Genomic DNA, 21,504 nt, shown 5'->3' with positions numbered 1-21,504 from the left:
CTCTCCCGACAAGGGGGTGGCGGGGCCCTCCTGTGCTAGCCCACCGGATGACTTTAAGGAGCACCAAGTCCTGCTCCAACAGGTGGCCACTAACTTAGGCCTTGAGGTGGAAGAGATAGCGGAGCAATTGGATAAGTTGTTCAGTGTGCTCTCCATGTCCACCCCCACATGTGTCGCAATCCTGGTGCATGAAGGGGTTCTGAACATTGCCAAAGCCCTCTGGCAAACCCCATCCTCCATCCCGCCCACTTCCAAGAGGGCCAAGAAAAAGTATTTTGTCCCTGCCAAGGTTCGAATACTTATATACCCACCCGCCCCTGGGGTCATTGGTCATGTCGGCGGCCAACAAAAAGGACCAACGGGCCTGCTAGTTCCACCCCCAAAAATAAGGAGGCCAAGAGACTGGACCTTTTTGGAAGAAAAACTTACTCCAAGGCCAATCTCCAGGTCTGGGTAGTGAACCACCAGGCTCTTTTGGGGCATTATAATTTTAACTTGTGGGACTTCCCTCCATAAGTTTAAGGACTCCGTGCCCCAGGAAGTGGCCCAAGAGTTGAGGGCTCTTGTGGAGGAAGTTAGCATAGCAGCTCGGTGCTCCCTCCAGTTGGCCCGGGATGCGGCCAATTCAGTGGCCAGGGTGGTCACCTCAGCGGTGGTTATGAGGCGTAGCTCCTGGCTTCCGACTACCGGTCTGTACCAGGAGATGCAGTCCTCCATACAAGATTTTTCGTTCAATGGAGTTGGACTGTTTTCTAATCAGATGAATGCAAAGCTGCAAGGTCTGAAGAATACTCGGGCCACCCTCTGTCCCCAGGGGATGCATACAACTCAGTCTGTGAGGAAGTCATTTCGGCAACCTCGGCATGGATCTACGAGGAGAAGGGACACTGGGTTCAGTCGCCGTTGCCCTTCCTCCTCCTGTTCACAACTTGGCCCAGTGAAACACCATGGGGGCCAGAAGTGGGCGTTTTGAGGGTACACTCGAGAGCGACGCCCCAGTCACCTCCCTGGATCTTCCCCATCTTTTCTTCAACTGTCTCCATGGCTATCGTTTGGCCTGGTCGAGAGTCACCTCAGACCATTGGATGCTAGAAATTGTCACTGGGCTACACTCCTCAGTTTTCGGCCACCTTCTTCCCTGTCCCTCTTCAGTGACCCTTCTCACGAGCAACTCATTGTTCAGGGGGTAAACAGTCTCCTACAACTGGGGGTGATGGAAGAGGTCCCTCTGGAGATGAGGGGGAAAGGTTTTTCCTCCCACTATTTCTTGATCCCGAAGGCAAAATGGAGCCTGTGACCGATTCTGGACCTGCGACGACTCAACAAGTACCTCAAGAAGTTGAAGTTTCGCATGGAGTTCCTGGCCTCCATCATTCCTTCCCTGGATCCGAGAGACTGGTACGCCACTCTTGACTTGAAAGACGTTTATTTCCATACCTCTACCTTCCAAGGATGCAGACATTTCCTCCGTTTTATGGTGGGCCAGCACCATTTCCAGTTCACAGTGCTCCCCTTTGGCCTCTCCTTGGTCCCATGGGTCTTTACAAAATGCATGGTCCCAGTAACTGCTTACCTGCGGTGTCAGGGGATCCAGGTCTATCTTTATCTCGACGATTGGCTCATCAAGGGCAGATCACGGGATCAAGTGCAGAGCAGCCTCAATCTGGTGCAGTCCACATGCCACGACCTGGGCCTGTTAGTGAACAAAAATAAATCGACCCTTGTACCAGTGCAATGGATAGAGTTTATCATGGCGGTTCTTGATTCCACACAGGCTAGGGCATTCTTTCCAGAGCCCCGTTTCCGAGTCATGTCAGATGTGAGGGGCCACCCGCTCACCACTGCCTATACTTGCCTGCGGCTGCTAGGCCACATGGCTGCTTGTACTTATGTGGTCCGTCATGCCTGGCTACACCTCTGGCTGCGGCAGGTGTGGTTGGCGTTGGTCTAAATCCCCATCAGGCACGACAAGGTTCTCTGCTCGGTGTCCCTATCTGATACCCTCGTTTTAAACCTATGACCTTCACCTCACTCTCTGGCTTTCTCATTTGTTGTCCCCCGCATTCATTTGGTCCCTGGGTCCAGTGGTCCCTCCTGCTAGGCTGGGGGAGGGGCCTTTAGAAGTGGGTGGGCTTGTGCCTGCCCACCTCCCGGGTTTCCAGTAAAACAGGTATGACCTGGACGTGGTAGTAAACGTGTCGGGCCCCATCTGGGCATCACTGGCGTGATGGCAGGACCCCGCATCGTTGTTGTAGTGAGTTCCCTGTGCATTCCCGTCGCTAACTCTGGTGTTCGATGCCTAGGACCTAGGCTGGGGAGCCCACCTGGGCGAGGTCAGTACACAGGGCCGCTGGTCAGTGGTCGACCGCTACCTCCACATACATGTCAGGGAGCTCAGAGCTGTTCGCCTGGCCTGCCAGATTTTTCGGTCCCAGTTAAAAGGCAAAGTGGTTCGAGTCCTGACTGACAACACCACCGCAATGTTTTATATCAGGGGTTGGTAACCTACGGCACACGTGCCAAACACGGCACGGGAGCCAATTTTGAATGGTACACGGCTGCCTGCCTTGGTTCCGACCCCCAGCTGCACTCAGCCCCCCCCACCCACTGCTCTCCCCTACTGGGGCAGGAGGTAGAAGCTCTGTCCTGCAGCAGCCAAGCTCCCCCCCCCCCTCCTTCCCCCAGCCGTGGTGCAGCCTGCTTTCCTGCCCCGTGCTCGCTGCTCTGCAAAAGCCCAACGGCCCGGCTCTCCCGGACGGAGCTCCAGCCGGCGCGCGGTAGCCCCTTGCTAAGGCCGGCCATGGGTAAAGGAGGCAGAGAAGAGGCAGGGACGGGCCTTGGGGCAGGGGGTGGAACAGGATATATCCCTTCCAGCCCCCTGCCATGAGCCGCTCAGGGCAGAGGGCAGGGGGCTGGGAGCACCCCCACGAGCCGAGCACCCCAGCCCTCTGCCCTGAACCTCCCCCACACCCAGCCTTCTGCACTGCACCTCCACACACACCCCAGCCCTCTGCCCTGACCCACCCCACCCTCAGCCTTCTGCACTGCACCTCCACACACACCCCAGCCCTCTGCCCTGACCCACCCCACCCCCAGCCTTCTGCCCTGCACCCCCCCCACACCCCTAGTCCTCTGCCCTGACCTCTGAAGCCCTCCACACCCACCCTTCTGGGGGTGTGGGGGGCTTCAGAGGTCAGGCCCCACTCAGCCCGCTGCCGGTCTAGGTGAACAGAATTCCAGGCTGGCAGCGAGCTGAGCAGGCTGGTGGCGTAAGATCAGCCTTTTAATTTAATTTTAAATGAAGTTTTTTTTTTTTTAATATTTTGAAAACCTTGTTTACTTTACATACAACAATAGTTTAGTTATATAATATATAGACTTATAGAGAGAGACCTTCTAAAAAACGTTAAAATGTATTACCGGCACGCGAAACCTTAAATTAAAGTAAATAAATGAAGACTCGGCACACCGCTTCTGAAAGGTTGCCTACCCCTGTTTTATATCAACAACCAGGGCAGAGCCAGGCCATCTGCCCTCTGCCAGGAAACCCTCAGATTTTTTTCATGCATGCAATGTTAGTTATTATTACTATTACTAAGGCTTTAACTTGGTTTTTCCCAAATGGCTGTTGGGCTCACAGACAGAATTTCTCATCTTTTTTTTTTTTTTTTTGCGTGCAGCATGCCATTCATATCATGGCAACGCACCTCCCCAGAACCAGGAACATGTTGGCAGATCGCCTCAGCAGAACCTTCTCGTCTCGCCACAAATGGTTTCTCCACCTCAATGTGGTTGAGCAGACCTTCCGAAAGTGGGTATCTTCCCAGGTGGACTTGTTCGTGACTCGCCAGAACAGGAAGTGCCACCGGTTCTGCTCATTTTGGGGGGTCAACAGGGGCTTCCTGTTGGACACCTTTCTATTTCCTTGGTTGGGGGCTCTGATGTAAGCTTTCCCACTGGTGTCACTGCTTCACAAAGTCCTCATGAAGATCAAGCAGGACAAGGCCAAGATTATCCTAATAGCCCTGGCTTGGCCTCGCCAGCAAAAGTGCTCAGCACGCTCATGGACCTGTCAGTGATGATCCCAATGCCACTGCCCCACTGGCCGGATCTCCTGTCACAGAATCATGGCCAGTTCCTGCACCCAAATCTGGCAGCACTCCACCTCACAGCTTGGTTGCTCCATGGTTAACTACTGAGGAGTGGGAATGTTCGACCCGAGTCCAACAGGTCCTACTGAGGAATAGAAAGCCCTCCACTAGAGCAACCTACCTCATCAAATGGAAACGATTCACGTGCTGGGCCTCGGCCCAAGTGGTTAGCCTGAGCAGGCCTCGCTGCAGCTGATTCTGGACTGCCTTATGCATCTCAAGCTCCAGGGTTGCATGACGGTCCGGTACTTAAAAGGTCTGGAATGGTTCTACCCCCAAGTCTGGGTCCCAGTCCTCCCGTGGGACCTGAATCTGGTACTTGCGTGGCACATGAAAACTCCCATCAAGCCCTTGGCATTCTGTTCCCTTCTTCTGCCCTCCTGGAAGATGTCATTCCTGGTGGCGATAACTTCTGCCCGAAGGATCTCCGAGATTAGGGCATTTACATTGGAGACGCTGTATACGGTGTTCTTCAAGGACAAGGTCCAGTTGCAGCCACATCCGGCTTTCCTGCCGAAGGTGGTTTCCAATTTCACACAAGCCAGGACATATTCTTGCCAGTTTTCTGCCTAAAGCCTCATACGTCCGAGAAGGAATGTAGGTTGAGCTCCGTAGATGTCAGGAGAGCGCTAGCCTTCTACATTGAGAGGACCAAGCCATTTTGCGAGTCGACGTAGTTGTTCGTTGCGGTGGCAGATAGGATAAAAGGTCATCCAGTGTCCACCCAGAGAATTTTATCTTGGATCACAACCTGCTTCCAATTTTGCTATGATCAGGCAAAGGTACCTCCACCAGCGATCGTAACAGTCCACTCAACTAAAGCACAAGCCTCGGTGGCGGCCTTCCTGGCCCGTGTGCCAATTTCTGATATCTGCAGGGTTGCCACGTGGTCATCCATCCATATGTTCACATCTCACTATGTGCTTACCCAGCAAGCCCGAGATGACGCTGGCTTCGGTAGAGTGGTATTACAAGCCGCTCAACTGTGAACTCTGAGCCCACCTCCAGGAATACTGTTTGTGAGCCATCTAGAATGGAATTGACATGAGCAAACACTTGAAGAAAAAACAGCTACCTACTTTTCATAACTGTTCTTTGAGACGTGTACTGTAATGGGTTGGACCCCTTGGGAAGTCACCTGATGTGCTGAGATACCACAGAGTTAACGTGTTCTGCCAGTGTGGGCCCCCTTTAACCTGTCTTGCTGAGCCAGGCTCTTAAAATCTCCTGTAAAAAACACACCCACACCCACCCACCAGCTCTGGGAAGACTTAGCGTGCGGGACTTGCTCCAGCACTCAGATGTCCACCTCCCCTGGAGTACAGACCCAAAGATCTATTATATTCACCTCTTCTCTCAATGTGGAAGATGGTATGCACAATTTCTCGCCCCTCCCTTCCCGCCCCCCCCAGTTAGAAATCATATACAGTGGGTTGTATTATAAACCAGAAATAAATTTATTAACTATAACAGGTGTATTTTAAGTAGTTAAGGAGGTAGCAGACAGAACAAGGCAGTTTACTAAGAAAATAAAACAGAGCACGCAAACTAAGCTTAATACACTGGTTACATGTGAGTTCTCACCCTAAATGTGGTTCTAATAAACTTCTTCACAGACCAGACGCCCTTCCAGCCTGGACCAAGTTCTTTCCCCCGGTCGGTCTTAGTTGTTCCCAGCAATCATCTTGGGTGGGGTAGCAGGGGAGAATTGACGACCAGGATTACCTCACTCCCCACCCTTAAATAGGATTTGCATAAGGCGGGAGTCTTTCGTTTTCTAGTTTGACTCCCCGTCCCTTACAGTGGAAAGTTACAAGAAGTCCCAGATAATGTTTTAGTATCAGGTGACAAGACCACCTGACTCTGTACCTTTGTAGCCATTCTTCACAGGAAGACTAAGCTCTTTTACAGTCCATTGTCCCTGTTGATGGGCCATCCGCCCTGTCTGGCTTTTCTATTGTTGTATCTGAAGTGTTGGCAGTGGCCGTCACCCAAAGTAACATAGTTGAAATACAGATACAGTCACTATTCCTAATTTCAGATACAGAAATGATATATGCATACAAATAGGATAATCGCATTCAGTTAATCATAAACTTTCTAGTGATAGCTCACATGAGCCATCTTGCATGAAGTTTATCTCAGTTATGTCATTCATATCATAAGCATATTTCCATAAAGAATATGGAAAGACAGGTCAGTGTCGCTCATGTCCATTCCATTACTTGCCCCTCTCGGAGTTGCTGACAAGAAGGCACTGAGAGGGCGTAGAGCCTGTGGCGCCTGATATACCAATGCATGAACGCAGCACTCCTGGAGGTGCCACAGCCAGCCTTACGGATACCGCTAAGGCAAAAGTCCCGACAACTGTGCACATGGGCGTGCACACACCTAGAATGGAATGGACCTGAGCAACACATCTTGAAGAACAGTTACGAAAGGTTAGGTAACCGTTTTTTCTCCTTGGATTTCAGTCTTACTCAACTGGTTAAAAACGTACCTGTTTTAACAGTGTCTGTGAAATAAGATTATATTTTTGTTTATAGGAAATGTAAATGAAATAGAATATAAACCTATTAAAAATCTGAACTTTTTTTTCAGTTGACAAATGTTTTAACTCTTAACTCTTGTATTTTCTGTTCTTCATAGACCTTTGAAGACAGTGACTTGTTCCATTTGATTGGTGTTGTCTGTGGGCTCGCAATATATAATTTTACAATTGTGGACCTTCAGTTCCCCTTGGCTTTGTACAAGAAGCTGTTGAATAAGAAGCCTTCTCTAGATGACTTAAAAGAGTTAATGCCTGATGTTGGCAGGTGAGCCGATATAAATTGAATGACAGGATAACCAGTGTATCATCTTTCTTATTAAATGCACGATGTAGTTTCCTGTAATGTACAAGAAATTGAATAAATAATATCTCAATAAATAGACAAAAAGCTCTAACTATACTAGTTAGGCTTAAAAGTTGAGTTTGGATTTACGCTACTGTTTTATATAGTTTCAGATGCTTAGGTTTGGGATTAAGAATTCTTTCCTGTTTGGAACTTAATGTCCCCAAATTTTGAAATTTTTAGGTTCAGATGTGTGTGTTGTAAATACAACTCATCTTACTTTGAACATAATCTGTTTTAGGCAATTTATTCAGTTTCTAATGAGGACATATTGATTTGCATATTTCAAAAACAAGTACATGTTATGAATTTGAACTTTTTTTTCATTTGAGGATATATAGTTAATATCAATTTTTGGAGTATTTGAGACCAGAAAATTCAGAGAAAACCATTTATTTTTAATGTGTGTATATTGTTCCCATCTTCATTAAACAAAAATAAAACACAACATTTTGATCAGTTGGCAAACCATACTCTTTTGAGGAGGATCCAAAGGTCCTTGATGGGCTATTATACATTTTCCTCAATGGCTCATAACTGTAGTGTCCCATGTTCCCATCCACCTCTGTTCGACATGTGCAAGGCAATTAAGGGAGATTAAGATATATTTTTGAGTTGCAGCTCTGCCATCTTCCATCAATCAAAGGAATATGTGCCGTCTTTTGTGTTATGCCTAGGTCTAAAGCCAGATTGCTAGGAATGAAAAAGAGTTAAAGAAAATATTTTAAGAAATGTAATGGCATATAAGGTCATATCAAAATGAGGAATCAGAATTCAACAATATAAATCCCATTGCAAAGTTTAAAAAGAGGACCTAAAGTTTAAGCTCCTAAATCTATATTTAGTTTCGTAAGTAAGCTTGAATGGATTTTGAAATGCTGAGCTCCCATTGAAGTCAATGAGAGACTTTTTGTAGAACTTGCCTTTTATTACTAAATATTTTCTTCTTCTATAGACTTTTCACTTACTCCATAAACAGTATTGAAACATATATTTCAGGTACTGAGACGAAGGATCAGGCTGCTATCATTCTACTTCTCTCAGTACCCTACCTCTTTTCCTATTCTGTGAGCCCTCTTGCTCCTTTCCAACTCCAAAATAAGAACCCTCTCACCTTGCTTCTAGAGTAGACAATTGGAAGGAATTAAGGCCTCTCAGAAATGAAGGGAAAACAAGAAAATGTTCACCAAGCTTTGTGGTGCATTTCAACTTAAATGAAACATGAATCAGTGGAGGGTTTCCTAACTTTGCACTTCTAAATGCTAGTCATCTAAGTGAGAAATTCAAAGAAGATAACTGTAGAAAGATACAGAACTGACAAAATACTGAGAACACATACTCAACATATGTTAATTTTTCAATGCATTAAGATGAAGACAAAATGTAATGTTTTGCAGAAGTATGCAGCAGTTACTGGACTATCCAGAAGATGACATAGAGGAGACATTTTGTCTCAACTTTACGGTAAGCTTTTGAATTTTTTTTAAGTATTTTACATGTCGCTTTCACTATCCATTATGATTACCTCTAGCAGAATATGTGTTACCAAAAACACTAGCTGCTCTCCTATTAGAATTTTGCATTCAGTTGGTATTTTAATGTTAAGCTGATTGTGAAACACTGCCCATGGCTGAGGGCAAGTCTACACTACAGCGCTACATTGGTGTAGCTGCACCTCTGTAGGACATCTGGTGAAGACGTGCTGTGCTGACAGGAGAGTGCTCTCCCTTTGGCGTAATTACTCCACCTCATCGAGAAGCGTAAGCTACGTCGGTGGGAGAGCATCTCCTGCCGACATAGCACCAGTGTGAGCAGCTCAAAACTTGTGTTGCTCGGGGAGAGGGTGCTTTTTTGCACCCCCGAGCAACGTAAGTTAGATCGACTTAGGCAGTAGTGTAGACCTGCCCTGAATTGAGGGAAATGGTCTTTTGGAACAGTGAATGAAGTGTACTCTGCGTTTTAATTTTAAACAGATCACTGTGGAAAATTTTGGAACAACAGAAGTAAAAGAGCTGGTTCCTAAAGGTGCCGACATTCCTGTGGTCAAACAAAATAGGTAAGTGAATTGTAACAGTGCGGGTGTAGTGGTCACTTAGTGTTTCAATTTTAGCCTGTTTCAGAAAGGAATAACTTGACTGCTAAACATAACTTGCTCTGATACAGAAATTAGCATATTTGGTATAGGGGGAAAAAAGCTTTTATTTAACATGATGAATTCTTCCACTTGCTGAGAGAACATAATTCGTGCGGTAATTTATTAGTTGCTATTTGAAGTATGTTGTTTCAACTCGAATTTTTAACTTGAAAGCTATGTAGGGCCTATTTAGACAATTCTCTTCGTTTTATAAGGTTAGGTTGTTTGCTAAATATGCCTCCCTAGAGAAGACAACTCATATCTCTTAGTAATGGCCTTAGACTGCTAAATGATTAACCTAAACAAAACTATACTGATCTGCAAGGAACTTGAGTATAATTAGAATTTGCTGAGTAGCAATCAAAGCCTCCTTTTTGATGCAGTTTTGTAGCCTCCCCCAATTTGGGAAATGTAGTTCTGGGGACATCTTTTCCCTTTGAAGAAAAGGTGAATGAGTCTGATGGTAAGGAACTTGTAGCATTCTCAGGCAGAGATTTTTGTTATGGAAGTCGTGGATTCTATTACTTCTCTTTAAAACAAACTTTTTTTTTATTAATTCCCACTCCACTTCTTTCAATGTATTGGCAGATGGGGATGACACCACTTGTCCCTTTGTGGAGGGCCCTGATTTAGTTGCTACCAATTCCACCCCCCCCCCCCCCGCACTGTCCATTCTCTCTCTCTTTCCCCTCCCCTATATTTTTGTTTGTTCTCTTTTCCCCTTTGGCTTTTTTGTGTATTTTCATCTTTCTTTAGTTTTTCTTTTTAGCATGCTCCTGTTTTTCTTCCTTTTCATGGACAGGTGGATCAGAGGACATGTTCCTTGAGACCATGACATGTGCTTACAGCTGGACTAAGTGTTTGAGGACAGGGAAAATATGCTTGGCTGGGTAGATTGCTGCTTGAGCCTATAGCCCGATATCTGAAAGCTATTTCTGCAACTGGATCTATTAGGGGCGAGTAAAGAGGAAAGGTTGGAGGCTTTGAGGGAGCTATCCACTCGTTTCACCATAGCTATGACCGTCTTTGCAGTGAAGATATCCCACAGTGAATCAGTTTTTTCCTCACCCTAATCTGGCATCCACCACCAGGAGGGCTGGACCCTAGGTTGGTGGGGAAACGTGGAGTAAAATTATAACTTCCATGTTTGCTTGATGTCTGTGTTCTAGCTATGTAATTGGGGGGAGCACTGCACCACAGTCCTTCCTGCCTCTCAATCCTTCTACTCCCTTACCTCTTCCTCTCTCTCCAAAAGGCAAAAATTCAAATACTGATAGGATATTGGAGTTTCCAGATTACTTGTATGTGAAAATAAAATACATGATATAGTGCTCCAAGATTGCTTTTGCCAACAGTAGGAAAGAGCCAGAAGTGGTGGCTGTGTGTTCTGATGCTCCTAAACACCATATATTTCAGGAAATGTAATGCATAATTGTTCTAATGTGCTCTTTTTCCAGCATCCATAAGTCTAAGCATTGCTTTTGCTTCTTTAGTAGTCCTGTGCCTCACCCCGATCACGTCAAACCTCCGTAAGAAGCCCGTAACTTTCAGTAAAAATTGCATCCATAATTATTATATATCTCTAATATTGGAGCCAGTTCTCCCAGTCCTCTTGTGAGAGACAAATCTTTTTTCCTATGAAGTAAAATAGTGTCAAAGCTTCTGAGAACTTTGATGCTATGACCCCTGTTGTAGAGCTGCTGGTGGGAAAACAAGCAAGAAGGATTCTCTTTTCAGGTGCAGACCAGGTGTGTGATTCTTTGTCAGCAATTCCACAGGTCTCCCATCAGAAACCTAGGGCACTGGCTGATTGCGACACTACTCAGTCCATGCTGTTCAGTGCAGAGTTGTTCACTAGTAAATTGATCACCATCTATCATGAGAGAGGCGTCTGACTTTCTTTTAGAACAGATATCTGATGGGTGCAGTATAAATACACGAGTGGATGATACATCAAGGCCTTAGTTAATTCAACTCTCTGTAGGCAGTGACCTAGTTCAGTTTGAATTAAGAGTGTTCCTTGGGGTATTCTAGCTATTTGTCTATGACTTCAGGTATAGGTGCTTTTCTTATGCAATAATAGTTTCATTTGAGAATATTAACCTTGTGTTTGAGTCGTGGAATATGGTTACATTAAGAATAGCAATGATGCATAGGTTGTCCTACTGCACCTTACATTTCTTGGATTACATATCCTTGTAGTTGACTTGGGCTCTCATGACTGCTGTAACAACTATGGACCCATTCCAGGTAACCTCAGACTCTGCCTATATAACTCACCACATTTTGCTTCAAGATTGGCGATCCAGTATGGAAATTAAATTTACATCTTTGTTGTGATCAAGAGTGTCCCTTTTGCGCCTTCTTGGTGGTGGAGTTGTTGCATTCATTGTCCCCTGAAGATGAATGGACTAGATGAGTCAGCTTCACATATGTCAAAGGAATAATACTGTATAAACATTAGATGTTCTGTCTATGGCTTAGTGGGACATATCTGTCTATAACTGATTGAAATTGTTTCTTTAGATTTAGTTAGATATAGGCCATCTTATTAGTGCTATTTTTAATAATTTATGTACATGAGCCCAGAAACATTGTGATGAACACTTTTTTTTTAATCAAAAGATGCTTCCTTTTCTGAAACCAATAAGAATCCTTTTCTAAAAATGAATATTTAAAATATATTTAACGATTCTAGCTGATGGCTTATGTTGTGTGGAAAAAAAATACACTAAACTACTTTACTGTGAGGTTAGCAGTTATGGGAAGGTAATAGCACCAGCACCTGTAATCTCTCAGTTCTTTGAGTGCTGGTCCCTCTATATATTCTACATGTCGGTATGCATGCATCTCGTACACCTGAGACCAGAAAAATCTTTCCGGTAGTATCCATTGGTCCTGCACCCTGGATCTCCCCGTGCTTAGCACGAAGAGTATAAAGCAAAGTACAGACTGACCGCCTCTCCATTTCCTTCTTACCTCCGCATGGCCTGAATCGGAGTCCTCTGTGCCCACAGTTATTCTCACCTTACTTTTACCTTTGCAAATGTAATTGTACATAGTTTGTTAGTGTTTTTGTTGTGTGTTTTGTTTTGTTTGTTTGTTTTAAAGTAGTTTAATGTATTTTTTTAAATTTTACATAGAGAAGCTTAGTTTTTTCCCCACCTTAGGGACCCTGTCTGTCTCTCTCTTCCCGGGAGTAGGACTGTGCCCAAAATTTTGGGACTTAAAACTCTCTCTTGTCCTCACAGCTTCTCTGTCAGCAACGACCACCGGGGCTGCCTGTACTGCCTTAGAGGAGGCATGTCTCTGCCAGTGTAATATCTGTTGTTCCTTCCCACCCTGGACCCAAGAGAGATGAGAGCTCCAAGTGAGGAAGCCCCTCATGGAGAAAGCCACATGACTCCAGTCAGATCCATATCAGGGAGACCACCCTGTACATCAGAAGCAGTCTTCAAGCTTTGTGCTTTCTGTAGCAGAAGCTGGATCAGATAAATCCTGAAGACCCACCATCTCGGGCTTCTCATGAGAATAAGAGGCACTTTCACAGATATAAAAACAGGTCCCCCTCTAAACCTGCTTCCAGGAAAAGGGATGCTTCTCTGACTCCTTCCAGGTCAGGTGAGTCTTTGCATGCAGGTCCCAAAGATTTAGGTCTGCCTAAGCCTCTCAAATGTGAAGAGAGAGTGCACAGAAGCAAAGCTCCAGTGGTAGCAGCTCCAGTGCAGACGATGACCTCTAGCAAGCCGCAGGACCGATATCTGCCAGGACCTACCAAGAGCTCTAGACAAGACTCTCACTCTTTGCAATAGTACCGACTTGGCCCCATAAGGACCCGCCAACCACTAAGTCTGGCACAGCAGAACCGTCAACTGGGACCCCTTGTATTCTGGGATCAGTAGAGACATAAACTAATCTGGAAGTTATCTTTGCCCTCCTCTTTTAGTCACAGTCCTTCTGAGGGTCACTTTGACCCCAGAAAAGGATACCACCCCAATAAGGATTTACTCCCCTAGACAGTCCCTAGGCTGGAGCTTCCTCCCACTGACAACAACAGTATCCCCGATGGAGCTGGATCCAGCTTTCTTGTTGGCTGAATCCAATATCCAGGGTGGACCATCGCCTCCACAGCCCAGGGAGGTTAGACCAGTCAGGTTTCAGAGTTTCTAGGGCTCAATCTCCACTCAAGCGTGGTTACCCTCCCAGAAATCACTGGTACTCAATGCCTTGCGGCCCCCACCCAACTAGTTTTTCATCCTTCATACCGGTTCTGTTGGGTCCATGGGATTCTTATGCATGACACACCAGATCAGTGCACTCTACTAGAGTCATATCATCCCCCTCTTCTTTCTAGACAGCAGCACAGGAGTCCACAGGAGTACCTGGAGGAGGAAGTCAACAAGCCACATTTGCTGGTACCAGCAGTACCAACCTGTATATTGTGTTCCTCACCCGATGATGCAATTGCCCCATCTTCACCATCCCCACCAGATGAGCATAGGCAATGTCAAGAACTATTGCAGAACTTCATATTCCATTAGAAGTAGTACAAGATACACAGCACATGTCTCGAAGATCCTGCAGCCCACCAGATCCAATAGGGTAGCTTTTCTGGTGAATGAGGCCATTAAGGAACCAGCTGGAGTGGTAAGGTGTACACCAGCAACATATACCTCTACTTCTAAAAGGCCTGAGAAACATTACTTTTTGCCTGTGAAAGCAGAATTCTTGTTTACCCACCTTGCCCCCTATTCCCTAGTAGTACAAGCAGCCATGGAAAGATCAGGGCAGCAGCACCATAAGATCACCCCTGCAGGCAAGGGAGCTGAACACTGGACCTTCAGGGAAGGAAGGTATTTACATCCACCAGCCTCCAGTTCAGAATCTCTGACTAACAGGCCCTGTTAGCGAACTGTGATGTTTATGAATTGCTCTAAGTTCCTGGAGTTCACAGATGATACTTTTCCAGGTGGACAGGGCCAATTCCAAGCCCTTGTTGAGGAAGGTAGACTTGTGGCTAAAACCTCACTGCAAGATACAGTGGACCTGGTGGATACCATATCAAGATCTACATTGACCACAAAAGTAATGCAGCGAGTGTCATGGCTTCATTCTTTGGCGTTCTCCAGGGAGGTTCAGAATACCATCAAGGACTTTCCCTTCAATTAAACCAGCCTCTTTAACAATAAAACAAATGAGTCTTTATACTTAAGACACCACAACAACCCTCCGCTCCCTGGGAATTTATACCCTAGCTATGAAGAGAAAACATCATAAACAGGTATAAGCCAAGGCCTCTTCCACAGCCTTTCTACCAGCAACGATTATACAAACTGCCATATAATCATCAAGGAGTGCAGAGGCCAAGGTATTCAGCCCCATCCACCTCTATGGCAGCCATCCAACCTCATCCACTGACTAAAGGTTACTTTTGATGGGACGCTTGAGTTGCAACCTAACAGTGATGCCATCCCTGCGTGTTTCTGACGTCAACTTTGCTGAGCTCTAGCCTATTTTCATACAATTGGAGGGCTATAACAATGGGCAAGTGAGTACTAGATATCATCCACTTTGGCTACACCATTGAGTTTCTTTGTCCAACTTCTCCAATAACTCCTTCCCAGTCCCTGTTGAGGGACCACTCATGAGGAGATCCTCCAAGAGGAGGTGGACTCTTTCCTCAAATGAGAAGCAATAGAACAAGTGCCATTTTACCATCAAGTAGAAGGTTCTACTCCAAATATTTCATAGATCCAAAGAAAAAGGGAGGATGAAGGTCCATTCTCAACCTACTCAGCTAAATATTTTTATTTGCAATTTAAAATTCTGCATGGTTATGTTGGCATCAATAATTCCCTCCTTGGAAAAGACACATGGTTTGCAGCTCTCAATACGAAAGATGCTTACTTTCATGTGCCACAGGACCCTCTGTTGCTTTTTACTTTCATGTGGACATTCACCCATTCCAGCGAAGGTTCCTCAGGTTTCTGGTAGGACAGGTAACACTACAAGTTCAGTGAATTCCAGTTTGGCCTGGCCACAGCACCTATGGTCTTCATAAAGGACTTCTCAATGGTGGCACCATAGATAAGACAAAATGGCTACAATGTCTTCCCGTACTTGGACGACTGGCTTCTAACAGGTAAATACTGTCTGGAAGTACAGTTGGCAACCTTGTCCTTGCTCTGCCTCCTGGTATTCTTGGGAGTCTGTGTGAACGTGAAGATGTCTAATCTGACCTCCATGCAGCTGATAGACTTTATAGGAATGACCCTAGACTTAACAGCAGGATGCTCTGTGAACAGACTCCATGCCATGAGCAGTCTGATAAACTAAGTGACTCTCAAACCCTGAACAACAGTCCAGGTCTGTCTTTCTTTGCTAGGCCACATGGCCTTCTGTACTTATATAACATTGTTTGCTAGGCTGCTTCTCTGGCTCTGGTTAGTAATATGCCAGACAGACATAGCATGAACACCATAGTGACAATCCCTGTCAATGTCAGAGTATCACTGACCTAGTAGATGAACCTGGAACATGTGTGCATTGGCATACCTTTCCTACCTCTGACACCCAACATGACAATCTCTCTCTCCCTCCCTCCCCCCCCCCCCACCGTGTGTAGAGTTGGTCAATTTATGGAATTAGTGTATATGGAACCACATCACAGTTTCTGTAATGTACTTCCCAGGTACTCAGAACTCGCTGGTGGATGGCCTCAGCAGGCATTTGGTCATTGATCACGAGTGAGAGTTATGCAATTCAGTGATGAACATCATGAATTCAGTTCATGAACATGAGCATCATGAACATGGCATCGTTTAGTGGGGGACACCATCTTGGGACCCGTTAATCTCCCAGATGAACGAGAAGTTCAACTTATGTTGTTCCAGAGCAGTACAGGGTCAGGACTCTGTGGCAGTGGACATTCCTGTCATGACTTACCTCTCATCCCGCTACTACCTAAGGTTCTGTGAAAGATTTATCATGACAAAGCACAAGTCATCCTCATCGCACCCAACTGGCCCAGACAGTTATGCTTTCTGGTCTGCCTATGAATGTCAACCCATCAGTATTTAGTCCTTTCTGGACCTGCTGACTCAGGAGAAAGAAAGTATCAGAGATCCCATCCTGGACTCTCTTGATCTTTCTCATCGCTTGATATTTGGATGGGTGTCAGACCTAGAGCATTCATCTTCGCAGGCCATTCAAACTATTCATAATTACAGCAGGAAATGTTACCTAACCAAATAGAGGTAGGGGTGTGTGTGTGTGTGTGTGTGTGTGTGTGTGTGTGTCTCTCTCTCTGGGTGCAACAGAACCAATTATCATGAGGGCCAGCAGGTCTTGCTTCTATTTTAGACTGTCTTCACTGTCAAGACAAGGCTTTCCATTAGCTTGCTGTGAATCCAACTAGAAGTAATCAGTACGTTCCATCTGCCAGTAGATGACTATTCTATTTTTACTCACCCGGTAACAACCAAATTCCTAGATTCTGATTAGGATTTCCGCACCAATAGTGAAGCCAGCGCCACAGTGGGATCTTACACTCATACCTTCAACACTTAACAGGCCATCTTTCAAACCGTCGACCATGTTCTTGAGGTCCCATCTTCTATGAAGGTTGCCTTCCAGAGGACCATTATGTTGGCCAGGAGAGAAGGTGAGCTGGAGGCCCTCATGGTCTACCTGTCATACACCTACATTTCATAAAGAGAAGGTATTCCTTTGCCTTCACCCAAATTCATCCTGTAGGTAACTTCCAAGGTCTACATAAACCAGTTGATTTGCTTTACTGATATTCTTTGCCTCACGCGTCCAGCGAGTAGAGGAGTCTTTGTTCTCTCGACATCAGATGAGCATTGGCATTCTACCTGCAAAGAGTGAAATCATTTAGAAAATCACCTAGATTCTTTGTTGCTATAGCAGAGCGAGCATGGGGACAAGCGATATCTGCTCAGAGACTCTCTAAGTGAATATCTGGTTGTATCCTCCTTTGCTATCAGTTGGTGCATCTCCCTCCTCCAGATAGGCTGAAGGCCCTTTTTACTAGAGCACAGGCAACCTCAGTAGCATTTCTTTGAGAAGTCCCTCTGCTAGACATTTGTAAGGGAGCAACCTGGAATTCCATCTGCACTTTCAAGGAGTATTATGTGTTGCTACAAGCAGAATTGCAATGTTACAGATATCTGTACTCCTGCATCCTCTCACCTCCCTTCCTGTTTATTTGCTGCTTGCCAGTCACCCACCTGTGAAATACTCATAGGGACTAGCATTCTCACCTGTCACTGGAGGTTCTTTGAGATGTGCGGTCCAGATCCATATCCCACTACTTGCCTTTCTTCCTCTCTGCTTTGGACACGACTGGATTTGTAGTAGAGAAGGAACTGGAGAGGTAGTTGCTCTGTACCTCCCCTTGTACCATTAGTATCAAGCACAGGGTGCAGGCACAGACCAACAGACATTATTTTCAAGATTTTCTGGTCTGAGATCATGTGCTCGCATACCCATGTGTGGAATACAGGTAGACTGCACATCTTGAAAAATCTCCAGTTACAGGTGAGTAGCCTCTTTTTTTTAATTCTTGGCTGATAGTAAAGGATCACTATGGTGCTGCCAGTATTTGTGGGATTTCATTGTTAAGGAAGTACCTGTTGTTTCATGAAGATGTCTATTCACTTTTTTGGTTTGCCTGCTTAATTGTTGTATATTTACATGAATTGGAAGCATGCCAAGAGATTCAGGTACTGCCTGAAGTGTACTGGGAAGGTGTGCTTTATCAATAATTTGTTAGTACTGATTATCGTCTGACACTGACTGTGTTTTGAGAGTTTTTACAGTCCTCTATCATTTAGCACCTTTTATTTTCCTTTGTATAGCAATCTCAATTACAGTCTTAATAATATTGTGAATATTGCAGCAACATTACCTAGGCAAAAGGTAGCGTTGTAAAGATTTGCGTGGCAACCACCCAAACAAATGCCAGGCTGTTTGCAAGGTGCATTCAAATGATCCTTCTGAGATAAATGATGACCCTGATAATACACAAAAATACTATGGATTTCCCTGAAGAAAATGTATTGGTAGGGTACTGGTAATCTGCTAACAGAAATAACGGCAGCATGATTGAACCACTTAGTGCTGACTAAACTGGTGTAAAAATATTCACAGTCAAAAGTAAACTAGTAAATTATTGGATTTTTGCCATCTGTATTTGAGTGCAAACATTTCAAGTATCTTGCCTGATATGTTCATGCTCTTTAGTAACAAGGAGTAGTTCTCATAGTCCTTCCCTAACCATAATTAACCCTTTCTGTGTGATCCAAGACACTATACAGAACATGAGATATCCATGGGAGTTACGAACTTGTCTTCCAACACGGAGCATACACAATCACTCCCTAAAACTGAAAATAACCCTTTTTATTAAAGGAACAGTGACTTGAATAATGAGTTTCAGACCACTACACTGAGAATCAGCATTACAAGAGGCAGTGCAAGTTTCCGGAAGAGCCAATTCATTATGGAGGGTACAAATAATTAAAAGGCTCATGTTGTCTGAAATGCATTATTTAATGTTGTTGTTTGTCCACTCCATACTCTCTCAGTTTTGGGAAGAATTGAATTAATGCTCTGCTCATGGTCAAAGGATCTTCATTGTGGCCACAGCAAAGACCGTAGGCAGAATACAGTATCTTAAAATCCGTATTTTGTGCTAGGTTGACCATTGATTTATTCATGGAAGAATGGTACTTAAATATCTTCAGTTTTTAAAATGTGTTTGCTTTTGTCTTCACTCTACAGGCAAGAATTTGTAGATGCCTATGTGGATTACATCTTCAGTAAATCAGTGGCTTCCTTATTTAATGCATTCCACACAGGCTTTCATAAGGTGTGTGGTGGTAAAGTTCTTCAGCTCTTCCAGCCCAGTGAGCTGCAGGCGATGGTGATTGGGAACACAAATTATGATTGGAAAGAACTGGAGAAGGTAAGTACTAGTTTAGTTAGAGTATATTAAACTGGTATACATTTAAAATGCAAAAGCAAAACACTTGATGGTATTGCCTCTCCAGCACTTCCTGCCCCCACATTCCTATGTTGAAATTAAGCTTTCCAGTTTCCCTAAAGATGAGGTAGCATAATTTTGCTAACAGTAAATGGAATCTCTTTAATTTCCACAGATTCATCCTCACACTTAATGTTTCATATCTGATCTCTCTAAAGTCTCTTGGACAAACCTTGCAGAGAACTGAGAGAGAACCATATGCATTAAATTTTTAAGGAGAAAAAGTTAACAAAAAAAAATGTTTGTTAACACATGAACTTTTGTGTTCAAAGAATTTAGGTTTAAGGGTCTTTGGTGGTTTCAGACATCTCTTGTTTGAATGATAGTTTCATCTACTCAAAAAAACCATCCCAGAGCTCCATTTACTGGCAGGTGACCCAGATGTGAGGTTTTTTTGTTGTGTGTGTGTGTGTGTGTGTGTGTGTGTTGTTTTTGTTTTTTGTTTAAATAGTGCCTAGATAAATATCTAGACACACAAACCAGTAGGAATTTTCCTTATCATAATATGCAATGCATTAGTCAACAAGTGGCCAAATAAATTTTAGTGCATGGGTGTGATGACAAGGTTGTGTAGTCAAAACAAGTTATATATTCTGAATTACTTTTACTTTTGTGTGGTGCCTTATGAAGTCATGCAGGCAGAAAGGAAATGAAAATATTTTAAAATGTTTATCCAGGTGTTTTATAAACTGAAAAAAAGCCCATTTCCTTTTTTGGACTATACATCCTTAAAATATCTTCTCGACATTATACAAGTTCTTCTTCGAGTGATTGCTCATGTGTATTCCACAATAGGTGTGCATGCTCGCCACGTGCACTGATGCCGGAAGTTTTTCCCCTAGCAGTACCCGTTGGGGGGGGGGGGGGGGAGCGCCCCCCATGACCCCTGGGGTGGCACCTGCCTGGCATGGTATAAGGGGAGCTGCGCGCTCTCCTGACCCTCAGTTCTTTCTTGCTGCCAGTGAAGGTGCGTCAGAACTGCTCAGCTCCAGCTTTGCTGCAGCTTGTCCCCAGAACTGTTCGTTCATTGTTTGTTTAGTTAGTTAGTGCCCTGCGCCCCGAGATTTAAGTCGTGCAGCTCTTGTAGGCGTTCTATGCCAAGGAGTGACCTGCATGTGGACTGTCTGCGCTGCTTGGAAGAAACCCATATCAGCGAAAAGTGCAAGATCTGCAAGTCGTTCAAGCTCCTGCTCTCTGGGCTATCCAGCAAAGCGCAGTCATCAATGCAGGATCTCCCTTTCGACGGGAAAGCTCTGTTTGCTGAGGAAACGGACACAAGTCTGCACGGCATGAAAGACGCTCGCATGACCCTCCAGACCTTGGGCCTCTATGTCCCTGCTCTGGCAAAACCCAAGTGCAAGCTGCAGCAGGCTCCTGCCCTCCAAAGTACGAGGCCGCCCCTAAGAAGCAGCGGGACTATAGAAAACGCCTGCAGAGGCAGTCTTGGCCTGCCCCCCAGCCTGGGTTCTCTAAGGGCAAGCAGGCGGGTAAAAGGCGTTTTTGACTGGATGCTCAGGGGTACCTCGCTAGTTCTCAGCAGGGATCCACCCCCAATAAAGCTCCCTTTTTCCAGTCGGTTGTGTGCTTTCCTCCCAGAATGGTCGCGGCTCACCTTGGACCAATGGGTCCTCGACACCATCTCCTGAGGTTATACCCTTCAGTTTACCTCCTCCCTGCCCAACACCCCACCCCACCCTCGCCCCTGTCCCTCTTGGGGGACCCATTGCACGAGGCTCTGCTCGAGCAGGAGGTCGGACGGCTCCTGGAACTAGGAGCGATATAGGCGGTGCCCAAGGAGTTCCTGGGCAAGGGGTATTACTCCTGGTATTTCCTTATCTTGAAGGCCAAATGGGGGCTCAGGCCCATCATGGATCTGCGAGGCCTGAACCAGTACATGGTGAAACTCAAGTTCCGCATGGTTTCCCTGGCCTCCATCATCCCCTCCCTGGATCCTAGGGACTGGTACGCTGCCCTCGATCTACAGGATGCGTACTTCCACATCCACCTATTCAAAGGGCACAGGCGCTTCCTCCGTTTCGTGGTGGGACAGAATCACTACCAATTCACGATCCTCCCATTTGGTCTGTCCACTGCCCCCAGGGTCTTTACAAAGTGCATGTTGGTAATAGAGGCCTACCTCAGGCACCGGGGGGTCCAGATATTCCCGTGTCTGGACGACTGGCTGGTCAAGGGCAACTCCCGATCACAGGTGAGGGATCATGTGGCACTCCTCCTGTCCACATGCACTGCCCTGGGCCT

The 21,504-nt window shown here is 45.4% G+C and overlaps 1 protein-coding gene across 17 annotated transcripts in view; it reads left to right on the top strand.

Moving 5' to 3' along the window:
• The window catches only part of HERC4 (HECT and RLD domain containing E3 ubiquitin protein ligase 4), a 109,849-nt gene that overhangs the window by 56,099 nt on the left and 32,246 nt on the right, over positions 1-21,504 (top strand). For 12 of the 17 annotated variants that reach the window (XM_065553465.1, XM_065553466.1, XM_065553467.1 and 9 more), the window contains 4 exons: positions 6,801-6,967; positions 8,443-8,509; positions 9,019-9,101; positions 18,984-19,167. In XM_065553465.1, coding sequence (XP_065409537.1) covers positions 6,801-6,967; positions 8,443-8,509; positions 9,019-9,101; positions 18,984-19,167 — 501 coding nt within the window. Of the gene's footprint in view, positions 1-3,680; positions 6,593-6,800; positions 6,968-8,442; positions 8,510-9,018; positions 9,102-12,430; positions 12,801-13,533; positions 19,168-21,504 lie in introns of those variants that run through there. The other 5 variants (XR_010589487.1, XR_010589488.1, XR_010589489.1 and 2 more) reach the window with 4 other exon arrangements.

This window comes from Chrysemys picta, chromosome 7 (genome assembly GCF_011386835.1).
Source record: "Chrysemys picta bellii isolate R12L10 chromosome 7, ASM1138683v2, whole genome shotgun sequence".
Classification (NCBI taxonomy): domain Eukaryota; kingdom Metazoa; phylum Chordata; order Testudines; family Emydidae; genus Chrysemys; species Chrysemys picta.
The sequence above is the reverse complement of the archived record's forward strand: the minus strand, read 5'-3'. Positions and strand labels throughout refer to the sequence as shown.